At 57.1% G+C, this 19,253-nt stretch overlaps 6 protein-coding genes across 6 annotated transcripts; all 6 read left to right on the plus strand.

Annotated features, from left to right (window-relative positions):
• The first annotated feature begins 1,400 nt into the window (after positions 1 to 1,400).
• On the plus strand, positions 1,401 to 2,711 carry PUNSTDRAFT_143371 (uncharacterized protein). Its single transcript, XM_007383228.1, has 3 exons — positions 1,401 to 1,961; positions 2,016 to 2,285; positions 2,341 to 2,711. Exons 1-3 carry the CDS (start codon positions 1,919 to 1,921, stop codon positions 2,634 to 2,636), a joined length of 609 nt encoding a protein of 202 aa, XP_007383290.1. The 5' UTR covers positions 1,401 to 1,918; the 3' UTR covers positions 2,637 to 2,711.
• Positions 2,712 to 4,117: 1,406 nt separating this feature from the next.
• On the plus strand, positions 4,118 to 6,878 carry PUNSTDRAFT_143372 (uncharacterized protein; the record flags this gene model as incomplete). Its single annotated transcript, XM_007383229.1, has 7 exons — positions 4,118 to 4,435; positions 4,492 to 5,000; positions 5,069 to 5,261; positions 5,325 to 5,342; positions 5,396 to 5,626; positions 5,685 to 5,837; positions 5,900 to 6,878. The coding sequence occupies 7 exons, from the start codon at positions 4,118 to 4,120 to the stop codon at positions 6,101 to 6,103; spliced, it is 1,626 nt and encodes a 541-aa protein (XP_007383291.1). The 3' UTR covers positions 6,104 to 6,878.
• A 22-nt stretch (positions 6,879 to 6,900) lies between these two features.
• On the plus strand, positions 6,901 to 8,598 carry PUNSTDRAFT_120242 (uncharacterized protein). Its single transcript, XM_007383230.1, has one exon. It carries the CDS (start codon positions 7,387 to 7,389, stop codon positions 7,975 to 7,977), a length of 591 nt encoding a protein of 196 aa, XP_007383292.1. The 5' UTR covers positions 6,901 to 7,386; the 3' UTR covers positions 7,978 to 8,598.
• Positions 8,599 to 8,909: 311 nt separating this feature from the next.
• PUNSTDRAFT_133795 (uncharacterized protein) lies at positions 8,910 to 10,739 on the plus strand (the record flags this gene model as incomplete). The annotated part of the gene is made up of 7 exons (XM_007383231.1): positions 8,910 to 9,230; positions 9,298 to 9,638; positions 9,701 to 9,893; positions 9,955 to 9,972; positions 10,025 to 10,246; positions 10,305 to 10,457; positions 10,524 to 10,739. 7 exons carry the CDS (start codon positions 8,910 to 8,912, stop codon positions 10,737 to 10,739), a joined length of 1,464 nt encoding a protein of 487 aa, XP_007383293.1.
• On the plus strand, positions 10,716 to 11,418 carry PUNSTDRAFT_52124 (uncharacterized protein). The gene is made up of 2 exons (XM_007383232.1): positions 10,716 to 10,818; positions 10,881 to 11,418. The coding sequence occupies exon 2, from the start codon at positions 10,886 to 10,888 to the stop codon at positions 11,072 to 11,074; it is 189 nt and encodes a 62-aa protein (XP_007383294.1). The 5' UTR covers positions 10,716 to 10,818; positions 10,881 to 10,885; the 3' UTR covers positions 11,075 to 11,418.
• A 434-nt stretch (positions 11,419 to 11,852) lies between these two features.
• Positions 11,853 to 15,309, plus strand: PUNSTDRAFT_86539 (trehalase-domain-containing protein). The gene is made up of 10 exons (XM_007383233.1): positions 11,853 to 12,150; positions 12,224 to 12,481; positions 12,544 to 13,014; positions 13,077 to 13,999; positions 14,062 to 14,169; positions 14,238 to 14,246; positions 14,347 to 14,436; positions 14,490 to 14,535; positions 14,594 to 14,768; positions 14,837 to 15,309. The coding sequence occupies exons 1-10, from the start codon at positions 12,007 to 12,009 to the stop codon at positions 14,956 to 14,958; spliced, it is 2,346 nt and encodes a 781-aa protein (XP_007383295.1). The 5' UTR covers positions 11,853 to 12,006; the 3' UTR covers positions 14,959 to 15,309.
• Positions 15,310 to 19,253: the final 3,944 nt, after the last annotated feature.

The following is a 19,253-nucleotide window of genomic DNA, read 5'->3' on the forward strand; positions in this document are numbered from 1 at the left end:
AAATATAGGTCGACCCTTGACGTCCGTGTCCATAATCGGCTCATACCTATACCTGTCCAATTTCCGAGAGGCGGACCAGATACGGGATCTTCGAAGCTTCGTTCCTACCAGATTGATATGCGCCGGCCCCCCTTCCTAGTGAATGCCAATGTCGTCCAGCCGGGCCTGAGGATTCGTGCAGCAGCGCTGATGATGATGCCCGAGCCAATACTTAAGTCTCCCGATGGTGTCTGCCCTGCCTTCCTGTATGTTATAGTACTTTCTCTTCACGGCTCGGAGCACTCGCTTTACGTTCATCAGAGCGTTGTCGCAATATTGTACGTGTCCCGCAACTCGGCGAGTTTAACATGAATGCGCGCAGATCTATACGGCTGTAGACTGGTATGTAGTAGTGATTGCACGACCGCACTGTGCCTGCGTATGATACTTGACTGCATCGCAGATGGTGAGTTGTTCGATGTTTCAACCGACGTTACCCAGCCATGTCGCACTAGCGAGCACGACCTACATACTCACCTATTCTATTCTAGGATGTTTAGATCGACCCCGATACGTTTGGCAAGCACCACATACGATCAGAGCGCCCGTCTTCTCCATGAGGTTGTCTCTCAGTATTCCTGAGATGACGGTATATTAGAAGTAAAAACTCGGTGTCGTATGGACAAGTCCCCTTGCCACCAGATGAAGATGTCCATTCAAACAACCCACCGACGAAAACATCAGCATGGAACTACCCCAACCTTAATAGATACGCCGTCATCGTGGGACTACGTACAGAGCATGCAACCCCACGCGATATGCATGTTGCTACTCAAGCATTCGACCGCTGCATCGTACCTGCTGCGTCGAAGATCCGAGTAGCCGGATATGGTACCGTCAAGAGTAGCTTGGGGGCGATCTGAGACGCTGCACGTAAGTATGCGTAACTCGGGGGACAGTCGATATGATCAGGGCACAGGTACGAACAGCTCGGCTGAGGGCCTGAGGCCGCTGACGGACGGTTTATCGCCGTTCATTTGGCGATACGGTTATGGCAACTCTGATTTGACTCTGATCCGCAGACTCCGCACGCTGTCGCTGCGTAGAAAGTTTATGCCGTGTCGGTAACGATGCCGCCACAGAAACAGTCCGTCCACAGTACTGCTTTGCTTGAATATGCCTGCATGTGGGACATTTACAGAGGCTTAGTAGGGCCATCCATAATGATGTTCCACAATTGTGTCAATTTGGTGTCAGTAGTAACTTGCGGACGAAGATCGAGATCATCGGAGAGGCGAGCACGAGGATCACCGCCACTGTTCGTCGAAGGGAGTCAGCTTTCGTTTCCTATGGCGACCGGGGGTCACCACATTGCTAAGGTGCAATCTGACCGATCACCCCTCTCCGTTTCGCCTGCATCGCATCTACGTAACTCTCCTGAGGCTTCCTCCACGCGCGGGCGCAGCGCATGATCCAATTGCCCTCCTCTTGGCGCCGCTGCCGTTTGCTCCGAGAGCCGTAGCGAAAAGGCCGGGCCGACGTTCGTTTTGCCTTATCGCGAGTAAGGCTGCGTGCAGACGTAGGTACTAGGGACGGATCGCGCTGATCAGTACTGGAGAATACGTCGTTTCGAGGTCATCAAATTCATCGATGAGACGGACAAAGGTCTGACAACGAGGGCTTTTGGTAGCAAAGGCATCTTTCACCGCAACCTCGATCACGACCCCGCGCGATGCATCAATTAGAACAGCCTGGATGCTTCTTCTCGGAGAGCGCGCCAGGGTCCCATGCTTGTATAAAAGCTCAGGAGGATGGCCGTCGTCCCCCAGGTTGAACCTCATTTTCCTTCTTCACGTCTAACACTTTTCGAGCCCGGTGCTCTTCACTTATTTTCTACACAACCGATCACACTTTTTTCACGACAAACCTATCATCACCAATGGCCCGTTTCTCCTTCCTCCAGGTCTTCCTCTTCGCCAACGGTACGTGCGCTCCCGACGCCCTTCCTCTCGCCTCTGACACGATCCCCCACCTAGTGGCGCTCATGGCTGCCGCGCAAGGCACCAAGTTCATCACCGAAGCGTGTGCGGCCGACAGCGAGTGCGCGTCCGGCTGCTGCGGTTTCAACTCTGGATTGTGTGCCGGCGCTGTGATCGCCCAGGAGCGTGACGGTGGCTGCGGCCACGGTGACGCCTTCCCCAACAACAACGCGGCGGTTGCGCTCCTCGGGCCCAACGCCGAGGCCGCGCCAGGCGTCCCGAAGGCGGGTGTCACCACCGCGGCGGCGGCGGATAACGCAGCTGCAGGTACGTCCCTATCTCCTTATTCCATAGCCGCATTTGTTGACGATTTGCTCTCCAGCCACCACTTCGGTTGCCGCTGCTGCGGCTACGAGCGCCGCCGCTACCTCGGCTGCTCCGGGCACCAAGTTCATCACCGAGGCGTGCGCAAGCGACAGCGAGTGCGCGTCCAGCTGCTGTGGCTTCAACTCGGGCAAGTGCGCTGCCGGCGTCGTCGCCCAGGAGCGCGACGGTGGCTGCGGCCACGGCGATGCCGTGCCCAACAACATCGCGGCGCAGAAGATCCAGGGCCCGAACGCGGAGAAGGCGCCGGGCGTTCCCCGGGCCCGCATGCTCCGCAACGTGATGCGCGTCTGAACATCCAATTGTGTAGTTTATTGTGAATAGAACGGCTTGTGTTAGACGTATACCTGGCTCTTGTGTGACGCCTCCGCTCCCATGAGTGTGATCAGAGACAAGGTATTTGGAGGATGTGATCTACGGAGCCGCCTCATACGTCTACCCCTCCATCGCCGCTGATCACTACGTCGACGTCCCAGTCCACGGCAGGCACCCTTTTCGTGCTGGTGCCGGTGTCGAATGTGGATAGATCGTGCCGCAGTACGTGCATTCAGAGAAAGCAGTGTATGTTTAACTGCTGCCCGATAGAACGGCGGTTTCGTGTAGTTATATTGCAATGAGCCTCCTCCGGTTTTCTTGCTTCCCGCGGTAACACGATTGTGATTGACAGCAGTATGTAAAGTCGATGTTGAGATGAACCGCTCAATATACAGACATGCCAGGTGAAGCTGGAAGTCGCTGTATGGGGCTGTGTCCTCGGTGTTCACTGACACTACAGTGTAAAGGCACTGGTTGATGCACTCAAAACCGGCAGGCTCCTGCATTTCGCACATGCCACATTCTCTTTCTTTTGACCACCTACAACTATGTAAGCTACTACTTCCATACTGCACAAATTTTTTTGGATGAAATCTGGGCGGAAGTGAGCAATGAGGGTTGATCCGCCCAGGGGAGGCCTGGCGCGCATAAAACGTTCGTTGATGCAGTGGCAGTGCCCACGGCAACTGATGCAGCCATCACATCGGGTCACACCGTCGCTTTATGCCGGTAAGCTCTCACACGCTCCCAAGGCGCGTCGTGCGTTGGTGCATCACCCTCCGGTCTTCAGGATAGGCTCTGAGTTGCTACCCGCCACAGATGATCCTATGTCACTAATGAAAACTGCACCCGAGATATAAAACAATGCATTGGTGCTTTTTTGGAGGTTATCTGATTGTAATTGGAAGCGAAACAGGATGCACATCTTGTGGTACATACTCAAAACAGCCTGTTTGCGAAAGTGAACGATTTTTAGAAAATCAGAGAGTGCTTCGATTCGTTGGAAAACTCGGATCTAGTATATTCAAGCATGCATCTACCCCCTGATTTAATCTCAGAACTCTCAGACGCTTCCTTCGTGTGGAATTGTCGTTTGCATCAAGGAGTGCGGCTGCATCAAGCAGTGCCTTTACACTGTACGGGCTGTTGCGCGGACCTGAGTGCGCCAACCTTGGCAGGTTTATCTGTCTCTGATGCGTCCGACGCGGTCTACTGCCGTTCCACATGGTCCATTCGTGTGAGCCATCTATGCTTTGCATTCAACTCGTGTTCATCGGTGCCATCGTCCGAGCCAGCATCTGCTCTGAATCTGAACACGGCCCTAGTCCATGAGGTTGCAACAGGCATAGCTTGGCCTTTTACATATATGCTCGGGCTTGTTCTGATGCCCGCACATATTGTACCCTCTCGTTGACTTCAATTGGGGTCTGACTACTACTACTACCACCACCACCCCCACTATGGACGGACCGCCGGACGACCTGCCCCCGCCGCACCCGGAGGCCCACCTCGCCGCCGCAGATCACGAAGAGCTACCCGCCTATGGCGAGCCTCCTCGCGCGCCCGAGCCGCGCATCCCGACAGGCAGCAGGCGCGAGCGCATCGAACACACGTACACGCTCACGAACAGGAACGATCGGCCGTGGTTGACGCTCAAGCTACGGAGCCGCGCGCAGCAGCCGACCTACCTTCCGTACTACTTCGAGGGGGATGAAATCGCCGGGAATGTGGAGCTCAACTTGGAGAACGAGGACAGCATTCGTGAGGTTGCTGTCATTGTGCGTTACTGCTTGATTTGCGGTATCATCCTTTCTGAGCCTTTGTTCCTGTGCAGTTGAAGGGTCAAATCGGGAGCACGGCCTTGGACGCGATCACCTTCGTCAATATGCAGGAAGTCGTCTGGTCGACTGGAATGGGCGCCCCTCGTGCATTCCCGGTCTCAGAAGAGTCAGAGGCGGAACAAGCCAACAGCGCCCGTACCACACCCTCGCCTACACACGGTTCGACCACCTCCGCTTCCTCACGCGGGTCGTCACGTTCATCTTCGCGAGGCCCGAGCGCTTCCACCTCACCTGCAAACCCGTCATTTTTCACCTCGCCAAGGTTCCTCCGGCGCTCGTCCTCTTCGAGTGCCCCTGTGCACAGCGGCAAGCTCTTGGGCAAGTACGCATGGCCATTTTCGATGACGCTGCCCAAGTCAGTCACACTGCGCCAGAAGAACGATGTGGAAGGGAAAGCGTACGTCCTTCCGCCGTCGTTCAGCGAGCGCTCGGGCGTGCGCGTCACGATCCAGTACGAGCTGTACGTCAAAATTCGGCGCGGCAAACTGCGCGTGGATAGCAAGTGAGTTTGAGGCTCGCGAGCCTGTTTATATCTTTGCTGCTTCATATTATTGATCTCCCGTAATGTAGGGTGGGAACTGTGTTTGGATATACACCGATCAGCCAGCCACCGCCACCCTCGATGTTGCGCCAGTTGGCGTATCAGGAGCATCTCCCGGCTCTTGTGGGTCCAGATGGAGATCCCGACGGCTTCGACGTCTCGGACCCTGCCACGATACACGCCAGGGTGTTCGACAGTCGCGATATCCAAGTAACTTGCAAGGTCAGTCAGAGCCGACCCGACGCATATGATCGCTTTTTCATGCTGAATTTTCCTTTCACGCAGTTATGCCTCGCAAAACCTGTGGGTGCTCATTGGTCTCGCATCATGCTCGATAATTAAACGCGCGCGAACAGCTTACATACACCCGGGGCACGCCAATCCCGCTCGTGCTCTACGTAACCTGCCCCGACGCGCTCTCGCTCGACTTGCTCAACCCGGCCGTGCTGAGCAAAGCCGTACAGCTTCTCCGGCACGTCGCGCACAACCCGACGCCGGACGCGAACGCTAAGGCGAAGACGGCTCCGGCGATGGGGCGCCCCAACAGAGGTCCGAGCCGGCCTGGTGCGGCCGATGTCGGATTTACCGTAAGCTCCCGCTTATCTCTTCTGCTCCCAGAACTTATCTCTGCATCGTGCAATGTAGCTCGCAACCCACTTTGTTAAGTCGGCGGTGCTGTGGCCGCATATGGAGGGGACGGGCAGTCCAGAAGACTCGCATACACGCCGGTTTGATGGTGAGATTGTGCTCCCGAACGACCTAAAGCCGACGAGCTCGCTCCTCCACTTTGACCTCCACGTTAGTCCCTGCCGTTCTCCCTCTCTACTTTCCCGCTTCTGATAGTCGTGTTACGTGTTCAGTACTCGGTGACCCTCTTCCCACCCGTGGCGCCGTTCCTCGCGTGCGCAGACGAAGCGCCGCTCGTCTCGCGTAATGTTGAGATCGTCACGGCTTACGCGCGAGGGCCAAAGCCCCGTGCGATGTCTCCGCCCGGCTACGACCTCGGAACATGGACCCCGGCGTACGCGCCCAGTTTTCCTGTTGGGACGGCTTTTGTGGCGTAGTCGTGTGCGTATTTGTATGTAGCTAGTTCCTCTTCTTTGGGTGGATATGGTTTTCGTTGTAACGTAGAGTACTGTATGCGCGTCTCTGTAGTTCACTGTGGGCCGGCTTCATTCACGCCGAAGCCGGCCTTCTGTACGTACGATGATCTACCCCTGTTGATCCCTTCTGTCATGATGGCAGCCGCAAGAAGGCCGAACAGCCATTCGCTATACATGCTAGGCATGGCTTCCCTGATCTAGCGCCCGACCAAGGTGTTTGACCGCAGCACTGACGGATACACCGCGCGACGTTTTGTACGATGTCGGACCTTCGTTGGCCGTTTACGTTCGTTATCTTCACCGCCAGTGCTTTCAATAGCAGAGTTGTGTCATGAACCGCCCCTCTTTGGACAAGACGGTTCAATTCGCTATGTAGCACTGATCATCCCCGGTGGAGTTCGCGAATATATATACAAACCACTGTTCATGCATTGATGGGGTGTCGTATCATTACACCTCGTCTGAGGTCTCTCCGACAGCGCATCTTCATGGCGAATTATCTGGCCGACGTACGTTCGTCGAGCTCGTCGACTAGGGGTACTACTGCTGGGCCATCCCCGACCTACCCGTTGCTCAGACGGCTCCCGAGACTGCCCGCATCTCTTGCGGTTATCCCTAATCGTGGACTCGAGAAGACCGAGCACACATATACACTCGCGAACGGGGAGGAGAAGCCATGGTTGAGACTGAAGTTGCGTAGTCGTGCCCAGAGATCGACCTCCTTACCCTCCTACTTCGAGGGTGAGGAAATTGCAGGGAGCGTGGAACTGGACGCGGAGAGCCCGAACAAAATCAGAGAGGTCGTTGTGGTCGTACGTGACATGGACAGCCGAGGTTCCTTGTTCTTCTATCTGATCCAAGGATCTCATGCAGGTGAAAGGAAAGGTGGGTAGCGCGTCACTGCCTGCAAGTACGTTTGTAGAGATGAAGGAGGTCGTCTGGTCCACAACGTCGATAAGCCCACGGAACACTCCTCCCGCCGACAGCGAGTGCGCTCGACGACACTGTATCAACCTCACCGGAACCTGCTCCTGGCCGTTTTCGTTTCTGTTGCCCAAGCATGTGTTGCTGAAAGGCAAACAGTATCTGCTCCCGCCATCCTTCAGCGAACCGTCCGGAGTGCGCGTGAGCGTCCGGTATGGGATCTATGTTATGGTCCGGCGAGGCAGCTGGCAGGCGAGCACAAAGTAGGTAGACGTGCGGGGCGCTGAGAAGCGACAGTCCTGAATATTGTTTGACGCAGGATGGGGACGATGTTCGGATATACGCCCGCCACCAGTGTGGCTCCGCCGTCCCTGCTTTGGACGCTCGCCGATAGGAAGCAGCACCTCAGCACTGACAGAGCCGGATTCCTGGGACCGACGGTTATGCGCGCTAGGGTGTTTCACGATCGCGTCGTGAAGCTAACATGTGAGGTGGGTGGCAGCTACGGCCCTTGGCGCGAGGATCAAATTTCTGACAAGATCCGTTGCATGCAGTTGTATCTCGCAAAGCCCGTGAGCGCCCGCTGCATCATGCTCCCGTTCGGGGGTGCGTGGCTGATCGAAAATGTCCAGCTCGCATACGCTCGTGGTACGGCTGTCCCCATCGTCATGTGGATAAGCTGCGCGGACTCCGCCGCGCTAGCGCTTCTCGCACCGGACGCGCTGAGTAAGGCGGTCCGGCTCCGCCGCCACGTCTGGTTTGACCCATTACTGGCCGGCCCTGAGGTGACGGTAAGCCTAACTGATCCCGCTAGCAGGCCTGATCCTATAACGAAACCCGTCCCCTACAATAGTGCGTGCAATCGGCGGAGTTCCGGTTGGTCGATGAAAGCGTCGACGAAACGGGTTTGAGTACTCGGCGGTTCGACGGCAGGATCGCCCTTCCCGAGGATCTCAGCCCGACCAGCGCACTTCCGCACTTCTTTCTCCAGGTTCGTCTCGCGCATCCTTTCCGTAATAAAGGGCCAACTAATGCTCGGATGCGGTGCGGCACTCTACACTGTAGTACTCCGTGGCACTCTTCGCCCCCGTCGTGCCTTGCTTCGTGTGCGTGAACGGTGGAGGTATGCCCCTCATAAGCCGTCATGTCGCCATAGTCGGCATGGGCGCACAGGTCGTGACCCAGGGTGATCAGCGCGCCCGAATGCACTATCGGGAGGTGATTGGGAGCCAATATGCAGCGTAATCGGAGGAGGAGACCGCCGCATTGCGCGTGAGCATCCTTTCCACCGAGACGATACCGAACGGTCGAATTGGAGGAGAAATGATGTCATACGGACTTCGAGGTCGAAGACATGCCTGATTTCCGTCTGGAGTGCAGAGCCGAGCGGAGTACTAGTAGCCAAACCTATGCTGAACACAGTTTCATGGAGGGAAGAGAGCTGCGAGGTAACTCGCGGTAAGACCTGCTGTGACATGGCATCCCAGTCCCAACCGCGCACAGAATGGAGAAAACCGCGAGGCTTCCATGGCAGGCGGTGGTGTAGGGTTCAATGCGCGCTGGGCGATCATCGGTTCGAAAGCCAAGAATGAACCATGTATGTAAGATCATCCAACTTTAGGGCACCGCTCTCCAAACCTTCGCTCGGCATCCCTGTCCCTCATCGTGGCTGCGCTGGCAGTGCAGATCTCGCATTTGGCTGATGGACAGCGCACGTATTGCCACAGGTGCTTCGAGCTTGATGCTGTCATCACGATCGTGAATGGGACTGGCGGATATAGATTGTGCTATCCATGCTGTGAAGGAATCGTGCAGCCCCAGCGAGGTCTCTCCTCAGCACCACATGGACGGTCTCCGGTACGACGCGCCTGCGCCGGCTACTCTCGCTATTGACGCTGCGGCTGGGCACCCGCCGGCCTATCGCGTGGCGAGACGGCTACCGAAGCTGCCTGTAGCCATCGACACAACCGGTCGCGTGAGCGAGAAGACGGAGCACACGTACACCCTCGCAAACAGGAAGGGAAAACCGTGGTTGACGCTGAAGCTGCGCAGCCGCGCACAACAGCCAAGTTTTCTGCCTTCGTATATCGAGGGCGACGAGATTGCGGGACGGGTGGAGCTGGACGCGGAGGGCACGAACGGTATCCGAGAAATCGCGGTGGTTGTACGTAATCAGTGTCCGAGCACCGTGGCCCCTTGTGTCCTCATGAAGCATCATTTGCCCTGTACAGGTAAAAGGACAAGTAGGGAGCTCATCGATGGACGCAACCACGTTTGTCGAAACGAGAGAGGTCATCTGGCCGATGGCGTCGCCACGATCGCCGTTGAGCACCAACAGCCCACTATCTTCCCCGGAAAGCGAAAGCGCATTGCTCGATGGTGGCAGGCTCACGGGAGCGTGCTCCTGGACGTTTTCGCTGACGTTGCCGGGGAAAGTACTGCTTGGGAGTGACGGGGACAACAAGGTCTACCAGCTCCCACCATCGTTCGGGGAGCGATTGGGCGTGCGCGTGAGCGTCCAGTACGACGTCTATGTTAAGGTCCGGCGGGCTAGGTTCCGCGCGAATGCAAAGTGGGTGATCGTAGAAATCCACTCGACTGTAGCGATTTTCCTGAAGCTTTGTGGTGGCGCAGGATCGGGACGATGTTCTGCTACATGCCCCTCGTCCGACCGCCACCGCTCCCACCGCTCCGCGCTTTGGCGTATAGGGCGCAGCTCCCGGCTCTCATAGGCTGGCTTGGCGATCCGGAGGGTTTCGAGGTCTTGAAGCCGGCAAGTATCAAAACCCGGGTGTTCCACGACCGCGACGTAGAGGTTATGTGCGAGGTGGGGTCGGTGCGATCCTCCATGGTGGTCTTGGGTTCCTGACGAGTTTTCATCCGAATAGATATACCTCGCAAAGCCTGTGAGCGCCCCCCTCCACCCCGTTTGTGATCCGCACGCTAACCAACTTCCAGCTCGCTTACACCCGTGGGACGGCCATCCCTCTGGTCGTGTCCATAAGCTGCTCTGACCGCGCCGCGCTCGATCTCTTGAACGCTGACGTGCTCGGCAGAGCAGTCCGGCTTATCCGCCACGTATGGTACGATTCACGACCGGGAGGGAGCGCACGAGCGCATGGTTCGCCAGCCATCGCCGAGTTCACGCTCGGAGAACAGTTGTCGGAAATCCCGGTGACGGTGAGCGAAGATCAGGGCACCGATCCCGGGGTAAATTTGAATCATGCTTGCCTCCTAGCTTGCGCACCACTTCGTCGCGTCGGCCGCGCTCCGGGTCGCCGACGACGAACGCGACGACGGCGTTGCCTTGTACACCCGCCGTTTCAATGGTGAGATTGCCCTGGCCAGGGACCTCAAGCCGACTTGCGCGCTCCCGATATTCTTCCTCCAGGTCAGTCCCGCGCGTCCGTCCGAGCGGGCCCAATCAAGGCTGATGCTGACCCTTTCGCCGCCCTAGTACTCGGTCGCGATCTTCGCGCCCGCCGCACCAGGTTTCGTTTGCGTGGACGAAGCTGACACTCCACTCTTTTCCCGTAATGTGGAGGTCGTCACGGCATATGCGCCCGGGCCGCAGCCGAGGCCGAGGCCGTTCAACGCTCCTGGATGCGATGCTGGAACGCGGGCACGAGCGTACGGGCAAGATACAGGGGGAAGACTGGTGAATTGCGTGTAGGGCGTTTCCTTCGTGCTGTGACTGCCCATGGGGGCAAAACAAATGCGGTGTTGTTTGCTGTACTCCATCGCTTCTGTTACTGTTGACAAAGCATGTGTGATCTCTGTGTGATCTGATAGCATCCGGAGCTGGTTGGCGTACCCATTATGGGCCAGTGGGCACGAAGCTTTGCAAGCAAGCGGATGAAATGCGTGTACCGTGGTCACGAGAGAGAACGTAGACCGAACGTGAACGCGGATCATTCGACATCCCCAGTCCCGGCGTTGCGAGTGCCTGAGACAAGTCCTCCGAACAACGAATGCGTTTGGTCGTACATGCGTATGCATATGCTGTAACACCAAGACTGAAAGTCGAATACTTTTGCGACCCTACCCAACTTTGAGCCCATCAAAGACGACAGCAAGTGGACGGCCGTCAGGCGTTTTACGCTATGGTAGCAGCAGCGAGCTCTGCGGCCGGGCCCGAGATCCGTCGCAGCGCGTTGACCCCGTGGGGTAGTCCTGAGAAGAAACACTGGGTTTCTTGAGAGATGATGGCCGGTTATATGCAGTCCTAGGGTCTCCTGGTAAAGATGGCGCTCTGTCGAGTACAACGGTTCGTCGAGTCGGGAGATGGACCAGTTCTATTGGATGATGACGTCGGTGCATCGTTGCTGATAAGCTGGAGCGAGCCCGAAGCGTCGAAGGCGCGGCAGAACGCGTGGTGAGGAGGATGGGGACGGAAATGTCGCAAGCCCGCCCCAGCCGGGTCGTGCGTCGCGGGCAACGTGTGGCCCGAGCGACCTTCCGGATGTCGGCACGGCGCAGGGTGAGCGCGGCTGGGAAGGGAGCGTGCGTCGGCGTGTCTATAAATGCGCGGGACGTCCGACGTCCAAGGGGCCGTCTAAAGTGCGGCCCCCGCCTGCTCCGGTCGTGCGTTCGTGAATTTTCGAGGGTCGTTGCTGGGCTGAACCAAGCTTGCGCGACGACGGAGACGGCTTGCTCGGCTTACGCTGCATCGATCGACGTCATACTCGTGTCTTGCCCGATATCCTCGCCCGCTACTACCTTGCACCAATTTTCTTTTCCATTTGATCTGCGCTCTCGATATACCCGCGACCGCCAGGAACTCGTCCCCCGTCGACGAACACGAACACGACAACCCCAACGAATCACCGCTGCATCTGTCACACAACACATCCCCGCGAGACTCGATTGCCGATCACATAAAGCCCGCCTCCCGCCCTCGCCGTCCCTCTTTCCCCTCCGTCCCTCTCCAACTCTGAACCATGCCGCAAGCTCAGTCTGCCGCAGACCCCCTCGGCCGCTCTGTCCAACATCCCGATGGCGAAGGCGAGCCCACCGCCGCGCCTGCGCCCCCCGCGACCCCCGCGGAAACCGCCGCCGCCTCGCGCACCCGTGCGTTCAGTCACGTACGTGTCTCACTGCATACCGCAGCCCTGCCTCACTGCTTCTCTACCGTTCGCTGACCGGAACGATGCACAGTCCCACATCGGCTCGGACCACCCGAAGCGCCCGCCGCTGTTCCAGGCGGACACGCATGTCCGCTCGCGCCGCATGTCGCACGACGAGAAGGGGTCGGCCCCGCGCCGTTTCCTGATCGACGTCGAGGAGACGATCCGCGTCGTGCTCGAGCAGGAAGATACCGACGGCGACTTCCAGATCTCCATCACCGATGCCGGGCCCAAGCTCATGGCGCTCGGCACGGCGACCAGCAATGGCTACAAGAGTTTCGACATCCGGGTGCGTTTCTGCTACACCGTGTCCAGGTCCAGCGATTCCTGACGCAGCCCGCGCTCGCTCAGGGCACGTACATGCTCTCCAACCTTCTTCAAGAACTCGCCCTCGCCCGCGATCACGGCCGAAAACGGATCGTGCTCGACGAGTCCCGCCTGACCGAGAACCCGGTCGACCGCCTCTCGCGCATGATCCGGCACTCCTTCTGGCACTCGCTCACCCGCCGCATCGACGGCGACGGCCTCGAGATCATCTGCGCCGACCCCAAGAACCGGACGGGGCGCGTCAACCCCCGCATCTACGTCCCCGCCGGCGAACCCGCCATGGCCGACTACTACCGCCGCGTCGCCCGCGAACGCCCGCACCTCAACCTCGACGTCCAGGTCCTCCCGCCCAAGTGCGATGACCCGGTGTTCGTGAAGAGCCTGAACGGCAAGCCCGGCTTGCTCGCGCTTGCGATGAACGAGGTCGACGACGGCAAGGGCGGCAAGACGCTCAAGGGTATCCCCTTCGTCGTCCCAGGCGCACGTTTCAACGAGGTGCGGGATCAGTCTCGCCTTCCCCCTCCCCGCGCATGTAACACTCACGCCACCGAGCGCAGCTGTACAACTGGGACTCGTACTTCATCTCCCTCGGCCTGCTCGTCGATGGCCAGGTCAACATGGCCAAAGGCATGGTCGAACACTTTATCTTCGAGATCAAGCACTACGGCAAGATCCTCAACGGCTCGCGCTCCTACTACCTCTGTCGATCCCAGCCGCCCTTCCTGACCGACATGGCCCTCCAAATCTACAACCAGCTCGACCGCTCCGACCTCGAGGCGAACCGGCAATGGCTCAAGCGCGCGATCCAGGCAGCGATCAAGGAGTACCATACCGTGTGGATGGCGGAGCCCCGGCTCGACCCCAAGACGGGGCTCTCGCGCTACCGCCCGGGCGGGCTCGGCATCCCGCCCGAGACGGAAGCGACGCACTTTACGCACGTCCTCGAGCCGTTCGCGGCCAAGCGCGGGCTGAGCGTGAACGAGTTCAGCGAGAAATATAACGAGGGCGCCATCTCCGAGCCGGAGCTGGACGAGTACTTTTTGCACGACCGCGCCGTGCGCGAGTCCGGGCACGACACCACGTACAGGTTCGAGAAGCGGTGCGCGAACCTGGGCACGATCGACCTCCAGGCGCTGCTCTACAAGTACGAGGTCGATATCGGGACCGCGATCAGGGAGGTGTTCGACGACGAGTTCGAGGTCGAGGAGGAGTTTGACCTCGCGCCGTGGCCCGTGACGGAGGAGAGGTATAAGAGCCCGCGGAGGGAGAAGAGCACGAGCCGGACGCAGCGCAGCGCGGAGTGGTTCGAGCGCGCGGCGTGGCGGCAGGAAGTGATCGACAAGTATCTGTGGAACGAGAGCAAGGGGCTGTACTTTGATTACGACACGGTTCAGGAGAAGCAGAGCTTGTACGAGTCGGTGACGGCGTTTTGGGCGCTGTGGGCCGGGTGCGCGAGCGAGGAGCAGGCGCTCAAGCTGGTGTAAGTGCTCCTATATTTCGTCGCGTGATAAAGTGCGGTGCTGACAATCGCGCGACGAACAGGAACCAGTCTCTGAAGAAGTTTGAGGTGCTCGGCGGGTTGGTCTCAGGTACGGAAGAGTCGCGCGGGAAGATTTCGCTCGACCGACCGAATCGGCAGTGGGACTATCCGTGAGTGGTCGGACGTCCAAGCTTCCCGCGATCTCCGATCCTAACCTTCTTTCGTCCTCTTCTTGCAGGTATGCATGGTGAGCCACGCGCTTCTTACGCTCTTCGCACGGCGGCTTGCCTTTCTATTGGGCGGCACATACGAAACGAGGCGGGACGCTGACGTATGCATGTTCGCAGGCCTCCGCATCAGATCATGGCGTGGGTTGGTCTTGAGCGGTACGGATATCTTGAAGATGCGCAACGTTTGGCGTACCGCTTCTTGTACATGTGAATGTGCCCTCGTCTACCCCACCGTTATCGTGCTCACCTGATTATGCTAGGATGACCACCGCCTTCGTCGACTTCAACGGTGTCGTGCCGGAGAAGGTCAGTCCTTTCATTCCTGGCATTGAAGAGTCCATATCCCTTATCTGAGCCTTGACAGTTCGATGCGGTAAAGCTCTCCCACTTGGTGGACGCCGAGTACGGGAACCAGGGCATCGACTTCAAGATGGTGCCCCGAGAAGGCTTCGGCTGGATGAACGCTGCATATCAAGTCGGATTGTCATTCTTGACCACGAACATGCGCCGCGCCGTGGCTGCATGCACAAGCCCCGAAGGTGAATAAGCGCCTCCCTTGATGTCGCCGTTATGTGCAAGCCCATTTTGCTCATCGGTTTCTTTGCAGTCGTGTTCGGTCTGGGAGGCCCGAACCAGAACGATAGCAACGTGCAGACGCGCGCGGCAGCCGTCACGACCGACCCGCTGGACCTTGCTATGGACAACCTCGCGATATCGCCTTCGAACTGAACCGCGCTCGAGCCAATTGCCCTGTGGCTATGACATACCTTATTACGGCGTTCTTCGGACTCATAATCAATTCAAAAGGGCTGGAAGTCACCTCTAGAAGCGCAAGCCGTTTGCTTGCATGATACGCCTCCTTCTGTCTCTCCCTGTAGATGATCAACTTGGCGGACATTCCTTTCTTCACTTGCACCCCCGCTTCTACACTTTGCACTCTTCGCGCAGTTCGTCGGTCCGCTGGAAGGTTGAGAAGACGCATTACGTAGACTAGTAGAACGCAAGTGTCTGTATATTATTCGTTACAATGTAAAAAGTAAGGAGCTTTATTACAGTGGATCGATCTATATACGTAAAGTGCACTATTCAAATCCCCATATGCACATAGGTTGCCCATCTCTCTGGAGGCATGCCCTGCTTGCGCAGCTCCGCGACTGCTCGGTGCAATGCACGAGGTACAACATCCGGCTCCACAACATCTTCGGAGAAGATAGCCTCGTAGACGCCTTCCGATGCGTGCGGCCCGTCAGCGTCGTACATTTCTCCATATGAAGCGACATCATCGAGATGCATACGGATGACCACCATCCTAGCACTCACCACATCGTGCCGATGACGGACCGGAAACCGGTGAAAAGCATTGCTGAGGAAAGGTGCACCATCTCGTCCGGCAACTCTTCATCACCGGCGGCGGACTCGCACGCGGAGAGGAACGCAAACAACGCGTTCTTTGGCTTGATGCGCATGATATTCTCCACCGTCAGAACGCCGTCGTGCAGGTAGAAGCCACTTCCAAGCGGATCGGTCTTCTTCTACGTCGCGTGGCACGCGAAGTGCACGATCGCCGCATCGGGGAGTTTTGCGGCGACGTTCCTAATGGTAACGTGGTCGCCAAGGTTGGCCTCGACGACACTTCCTTGGTCGGCGAGCTGCATCATCCGCTGAGAGGGGAGTATCGCCCAGAGCTGGGTTATCTCCTCGACGGTCATTGGTAGTGGCGCCATTCCAGGGGCCGGCGCCGGGCTGACCCAGAAGCAGAACATCCAAGCTCTTGGTAGGAGTCGGTTGCAACTCACGGCGACCATCGATCAACGCACTCAAAGTCGGGGTGTACGACGACACAGCGAAGTCCGAAGTGCAGGACAGTCATTCTTCTGGTAGCTTCAAATCGTGGGCCTCCATGGACCTGTAGATCCCCGCGGCATGAACGGGAAGGAAGAAGGGTCCCGTAGGGCACCACCAAAGTCGAGGTCTCTCTTTTTCGTCTTCATGAGTCTACGCACTTCCGCAAGCACGGCATAGCATGCGCTCTTCATAGCATTTCTTCGGGGAACCTTGATCATTGCGCGACCCGGCAAGCAGTAAAAACACGGGGCCTTTTACGGCCGAGAGCCGAATTTCCTCGAATGGCCGTGATGAGAGGAGACGTTCGAACCCCGGTGAACGGCGTGCTTCTGAGAGCAGCGCTTCAAACTCGTCAACTGCTTGACGTCGTCTCGAGACTTCTTGCTCTGTGACGCCGGCAGCGTCCTGGTAACTGCCTTCCTCCAGCTGCCTCGATATCTTGAGAAGGGGTTCCGAAAACTAGGATGGAAGGCCGTCGAAGGGCGTCCTCATCTGCAGGATGCCGTTCCAGAATATGGCGCGACCCTGCTCAAGGTGCTCCAGGGCACCGCGGGAATCACCAACGGAAATAGCATGTTCGGCTGCTCTGAGCGCGAATCCCGGAGCTTGTTTTAAGGCACGAAGGCGCGATCTCGTGTCCATCCCCCAGTAGGCGAGACGTGGAATAAGCAATAGGCCCTCCGCGTAGGCATGGGAGAGGTCTGTATTCGAATTGCCTGTTGAGGCTGCTTCTATCCTGATCTGGGGATTCAGGAGGGCATAACTCCAGCTGTTCTCTGTTCGCTGCGAGGCCTTCATCCAAAATCGATAAATCGTATGTTCGAGCATGGCGACGTCTACAGTACCCGACCAGTCCTTTGTACACCAAAAATGTGATTTGACCATTACTCCATGTCCTCCCATTCATACCCTGTAAAAACTATCTTATATGATGCACATTGTGCTTCTGCACAACCTCAGCATATTTTTATGGTTTGCAATGCGTTGAGGAGCTGTGTGGACACCGATTACTGGTTGTCACGCGCTTAAGACGAAAACTATTCATTTGCACACCGGCTATGTCACGCCGGCCTCTGCCAAAACGGCTGTCACGGATACCATATTTGGGAGCCAGGATGGCTGTGCGACTCAAATCTGTCACACTTTCCCCGTCGTTTCGGCTGTTTTGCACATGGTTTGCACCCTGGTGGACGTAGTTCCGCATTGGTGCCCACATAAGAGTACGGAAAATATGCCTTGGGTACACTTGGTTGATACGAGGAGCTGCGGTTGTCAGTAGACTCCGCAATCGTAGCTCTACATACAACGTGCAAGGAGTAGAAATTTGGTCAGAATGGGACTTCACACATTCTAGACAGTCTTACAATTAATCGAGTCGATTAATCGCACCCCATGCAGTATCAAATATTGTAGCCAGCATATATATCAACTATATGGTACTGTAGTTCAAAGAGGAAGTAGCTAATTCTGAGCGAGGGGAGCCAGATCAAGGCAGGTGTACAAGTGACTGGTACTGTACAAGTGACTGATCGGGCACTGTATCTTCCAGTTGGAGGCTGAGGGCTTGAACGAGTGCGACCGAACTAACTGCCAGGAGGTCGAGCCTCGTCCGATCTGTGATTTGATTACATCGGCGACTGATTTGGAGGGCCTCCTGCAAGTCGTTCGAATCGCCCATGCGTTCATATTGATGCGAGAGGGCTGTTACCAGGCGTCCCTGGGCGAAAAGTCTCGTAGGATCGACCTCAGCAAGATCGCTGATCATGTCTCTGAGTACTGCAATGGACTCGTCGAGATCAGCCATCCGCCCGCGTTGTTCGAATCGTGTGGTGAGCGTGAGTGCAAACATAGAACGGGTAGAGGAGGGTGGCCTGATCTCCTGCGAGATCGTGACGGAGCGTCGGTAACATGCGATTCCCTCGTTCAGGTCATCGAGAGAGGTGTGAAACTCCTGGAAGCGACGATGTAGGACGTATCCCAGCATGTTGAAATTCCGATGGGTGGCGACGGGACGGTCGTATGCAAACTGCATGGCTTGACGAGCGAATGAAACGGCTTCGTCCATCATGATGGGGTCGCATGGCACATGGACGAAGCACCGAGTGATGAGGCAATTGGAGAGTACCAGCATACACTCTCCTATTCTGTCATCCGGTCGGGATTTGCTCGCGAAGATGATATCACGGAGCAAACAGATGCACGCATCCATCTCTCCAACCGGGGTACTTTCCGTGATGGGCTGGAAGCAACGCCTGGTGAAGATGAGTGCGAGAGTCATTATTGCTGCTGGCGTCCGACTTGCACCTATTTCATTACTGAGCTCCAGCGCAGAGTAGCACAACGCCATGACCTCCACCATATCGACGCTCCGACCACAGTCTCTTCCCGCGGCCAACGCTCGAGCAAGGCTCTCCTGGGCCGCTGCTCGTACTTCTGGCGTGATCCTGGAGTTTGCCAGCACTTCACGGTGCAGTGTTATTGACTCCTCAAGGCCGTCCTCGCCGCCTGGTTCCTGATACCGAGCCAGCAATCGCTCCGCGAGTTCGTACTGCACTAGAAAAAACCCGGAATTCGGTTCGTCATCGATATGTGAGATGAGCTAAAGTCGACAGCGGGCAATCTCCGTATCCGTGTCCAGCAGCCATGCACGTCGCGCCTCTTCGTCGTCCGCGTCAACGTCATGCAGGATTATGACTGCTGTCGTCCAGAGAGGTGGATCAGAGTGGCAGTCTTTATATGCAGGTTCAAGGCGTCTCTTGTCGCCTTAGCGGCCAAGATTTTTCTCCCCGTCCGAAGATGGATGGGCTCTTCTGACAACAATACTTGAGAAATCCTTTGCGCTAATGAGCTCAAAGCAAAGCATGCCAAGATGCGTTCCTTATTCGTCTTTCCACATAAATCTGTGAGCCCGCTCTGAGAGTTCCACTCGCTGTGAAAGACATTGCCAAGGTTGGATCCTGCCTTGTCGAAGGTCGGGTGATAGTGGGTGTATGACAGACAGTAGTACCGGGTGCGTGAAATTTCTCTTCTCCAGGCTTCTCCCGAACGGTTGCCGGATGGCGCGGGACGAGCTGTCACGCTCGTCTGTGAACGAAACGTAAGCACTTACAGATACGGCCTACTGGGTTTTCACGTACAGTCGTGATGGAGACTATCCTACATTTTAAAACATCCTCTGA

This window comes from Punctularia strigosozonata (assembly GCF_000264995.1).
Source record: "Punctularia strigosozonata HHB-11173 SS5 unplaced genomic scaffold PUNSTscaffold_5, whole genome shotgun sequence".
NCBI lineage: Eukaryota > Fungi > Basidiomycota > Agaricomycetes > Corticiales > Punctulariaceae > Punctularia > Punctularia strigosozonata.